Source organism: Rhea americana, unplaced genomic scaffold (assembly GCF_003343005.1).
Source record: "Rhea americana isolate MKP2758 unplaced genomic scaffold, rheAme1 scaffold_21, whole genome shotgun sequence".
NCBI classification, from domain to species: Eukaryota; Metazoa; Chordata; class Aves; order Rheiformes; family Rheidae; genus Rhea; species Rhea americana.
The window spans coordinates 1,800,997-1,804,974 of record NW_028186258.1 but is presented as its reverse complement, the minus strand read 5'-3'; the positions used below and the strand labels follow the sequence as shown (position 1 = coordinate 1,804,974).

The 3,978-nt window shown below is 48.5% G+C and overlaps 1 protein-coding gene across 1 annotated transcript in view; it reads left to right on the top strand.

Annotated features, from left to right (window-relative positions):
• LOC146595982 (melanin-concentrating hormone receptor 1-like) overlaps positions 1-3,754 on the top strand; it is a 5,079-nt gene extending 1,325 nt beyond the window's left edge. The window contains exon 2 of the mRNA XM_085304814.1: positions 2,706-3,754. Coding sequence (XP_085160940.1) covers positions 2,706-3,754 — 1,049 coding nt within the window. The remainder of the gene's footprint in view (positions 1-2,705) is intronic.
• The last annotated feature ends 224 nt before the right edge of the window (positions 3,755-3,978 follow it).

Sequence of the window (3,978 nt, the reverse complement as noted above, 5' to 3'; positions counted from 1 at the left end):
CGATTCGCTGCCTTGCGGCTGCCTCCGCTGGTTCCAGCTGCAGAGAAAGAGACGGACGAGCCGGACAGCCGGGGAAGGAGGCACAGGGAGGGCGAGACTCAGGGCTGGGGAGGGAAGCAGGGACCCCACCAGTGCTCCTGCCTCCTGCCTCCCCCCTGCTGTCGCTGCTCAGGGATCAATGGTTAAGGCGAGACAGGCCACTTCTCAGTAGCGTAAGTTGATGAAACTTTACAGGCTTCAAGAGAAGGAGCTTTATACGAGCTCCTTGATTCCTTCCCCACCAACTCTAAGTTAGGTGTTTCCTCCTGTAATGCAGTCAAACACGTAGCTTTGTACATATTGGAGCATGGCTGATGATAGCAATCCCCTTAGAGATAAAATGATGTATGCCAGTCCTCATTTGGTTCACACAGTGCAGTCCCCATTCGGACCTCTGAAGAGTAACGGGGCAGCCAGACCACAAGCAAGGACTGATGTGCATTAACTAACTGAGGCATTACAGGATACAACTGCAAAGTACCATCACTGCGTTCACACAGAAACAACACTGAAAACTCAGATCCATCCATTTCTACAGCTTTTTTTTGCTTAAGCTAAGAGATAATTTTAAAGTATTTGATGGTCATGCTCTTCCGACTCCACCCCACAGAGATCTGCAGCTCACAGGTAACCTACACTTTCATGCTAGCTTCCAATCAGCAGCACCGACACTGCTGCTTGGACAGGCACCAAGAGCAGAAAAGCTGCTACAGCCCTGGGCGTGCTGCGTTTCACACGAAGCTTTTCAGCTTACACACGCTTTGCTCTATCGCTAGCTGAGCTCATTCCAAACGTTACAGGTTCACCATGAGCACTCCATTGATTACACAGCAGTAAGGACATTCTGTCCCAATTTCCAGCTAAGGGGCCCTTACATTTCAATCACATAATACATTCCCAGCATGTTCATAACGTTTGCGGCTAACGGAGAGGAGAGCTCCTAACAGCTATGGGCAGAATCGCAAGCCACGGTCACTGTCTTCCGATTTCCATCCTCCCATCTTCAAGTAATAGCTGGATGTTCAGGAGATGCCCAGGCTAGATGCTGATGGCTAAGTAACACATCTCAGTGGAGTGCTGATGACAACAAGTTGTTTAACAATAGCCACATAACATGGGGTTTTTCTAACACTGAATAGCAGCCAAGAAGAAAAACAGTTTAGTTTGGTGTGACACAAGTTTGGACTTGAGAATTCTAGAGGCCAGAGTCAGCAAAAACTACCCGAATGAACAGACACCACTTTGGCAGAGACGATTCTTCAGTAGTATCTGTTGTTACTTTGCTTGATATTATTTTCACTATTTCTCCATGTTCTGCTGGAGGAGATTTCCACGCTCCTCCCGTAGGTCCAGGCTGCTGAAGAGAAGGAGCAGTATAGCGACTGAAAAGCATTTCCAATTAACATCATTTTGAATCATCTGCAGTTCAATGAAAGACACTTGGAGCCTGGGCTTAGGGGCTTATCTTCGCAACAGCCATACAAATAACTCACACAAAGCCTACTCCTAGGAAAAAAATGGGCCCCATAGGAGAGGGGTAATAAGATGAAATGAGATTTGTCTCAGCTGAGAAGGGTGATGTAAGACTCCACCACACACCGCACATAGCGCTTTTGCAGAACGGAAGGCATCTCAGTCAGTACCTTGGATGTGACCTGCTGTGCCCAAGTGCAGAAATCTATGTTGACTGGCACTGCAGCCTTGTGGCTTCCAAATGTCATTTTAAATCCTAATTCGGGACAAGGTGAACATGAATTTGACTGTTATGTTTGGGCTCCCACCTCAGATAGCAACATTCAAGCATCAGTGCTAATAAGCTAAGCGTTATTGGGATAATTTACCCTTGGAAAATAACCTACATCCCAAACCCACAGCTGCAGTCTTAAGTCATGTAGTCATGTTCTTCTCCACTGTGAAGCAAGAACATTCCCTGTTGAGGGACCACACTGAAGCACACTCCAAATCCTCTCTAGCTCACACACCTGGAATTCCTTCACATGGAAACCAGGGAAAGGAGCAAGGAAGGCAGGCAGAAAGAATGCATGCTCTGGCCTAACACTGACACCGAGTTGGGATGCAGCCAGAGTACGTCCCAGGTCTTGCTGTTCAGGTACAGAATTAGTTACCTGCCTACATAGTCAATGATCTCTGTCTCATACCATAAAATACAAAAAGCATCTAATAGACAAACTGCAGTTTGTAGAGACAAGGACTTGAGTGTTGACTACGTCCACATATTGACACCTACACAAGAGGCTTACTTCTCTGGTGTGCAGAGCATCAGCTGCCTCACCCACTCCCCTCCAAATGGCTGGGCATCCAGCACTCTCAGGAAGAAAAGTCACTATCAGACATTGGCAGGAGCAGAGGCACAACTGCCCGATGTTAGTCCCCAAGAACAGCTGGGGAGTTTCAGAGTGGGATAGAGGCACTTCATGGGAGCTGAGGAAAGATGCACAGCCAGCCAGAATTGGGTGGCGTGCCGCATGCTTTGGGTGGGAGAGAAGGAAACGTCAGTTAGTGCAGCTAAATCTCTCCAAGTTCTGGTGTCTTAGACCTGATTCTGAGCTACATCTTAGAGGGGGATCCAGGTACGAGACAGGGTGAGCCCACATATCAAGGGATTGCCTATGGGCTGCACTCATTGCTTTGGTTTATTTTGGCAGTAGCAGAGAAGCCAGCACCGTACACCAACGTGATCATGCCTAGTCTGTTCAGCATCATCTGCTTCTTGGGCATTGTGGGAAACCTCATTGTCATCTACACTATCGTCAAGAAGAAGAAGCTGAAGTGCAAGCAGACTGTGCCTGACATTTTCATTTTCAATCTCTCCATTGTGGACCTCATCTTTCTCTTGGGAATGCCCTTCCTCATCCACCAGCTCCTAGGCAATGGCTCATGGTACTTTGGAGCTCCCCTGTGCACCATCATCACTGCCCTGGACACCAACAGTCAGATCACCAGCACCAACATCCTCACAGTGATGACCCTAGACCGCTACCTGGCAACAGTCTACCCTCTGAAATCCACCTACGTTCGGACCCCGTGTGTTGCAGCTTTAGTTATCTGCTTGGTGTGGCTTCTCTCCTTCCTGACCATCATTCCTGTGTGGATGTATGCAGGCCTTATGCCTCTGGAGGATGGGACTGTCCGCTGTGCTCTCTTGCTTCCCAACCCAGAGACAGATATCTACTGGTTCACACTCTATCAGTTCATGGTGGCATTCGCTGTGCCACTGATTGTTATCTGTGTGGTCTATTTTAAAATCCTCCAGCACATGGCCACCACTGTGGTTCCACTGCCCCAAAGGAGTCTCCAGGTACGTACCAAGAAAGTCACACGCATGGCAGTTGCCATCTGCTCTGCTTTTTTCATTTGTTGGGCCCCCTTCTACATTCTCCAGCTGGTTCACCTTGGCATTGACTCTCCATCCATGGCCTTCTTTTATGCCTACAACTTTGCCATTAGCTTGGGCTATGCCAACAGCTGCCTGAACCCCTTCCTCTACATTGCTCTCAGTGAGACCTTCAAGCGTCAGTTCTTGGTGGCCATTCGCCCTGCAAAAGAGCCATGTCACAACAGCACTTTTGTTAACAACAACAGTATGACAGAGGCTAGTGTCAGCCTAAAACTGGCACCAGAATCCACTCAGCAGACTCAGTTTCTGGAGGACTTTTCCCCACGCTCATTGCCTGTGACTGTGGCTGTTCACTAGGGGACTCTGAAGTCGCTTCCGGGAAAAGCCTTCAGATTTGTAAATGTGCAGAGAAGCAGCTACTTCAGACAACTCTCAGTGAAGCATGTGAACTACAAGCTTCCACCTCCAAGATCTGCAGTCTAGGTGCCTCTCTCTTGCCCTACAAGAGGGCTCTTAGATTGCCCCCAGGTCTATGAGATGCTGCATACTGTCTCTTCTTTCCACTCCAGCACAGGAGGATC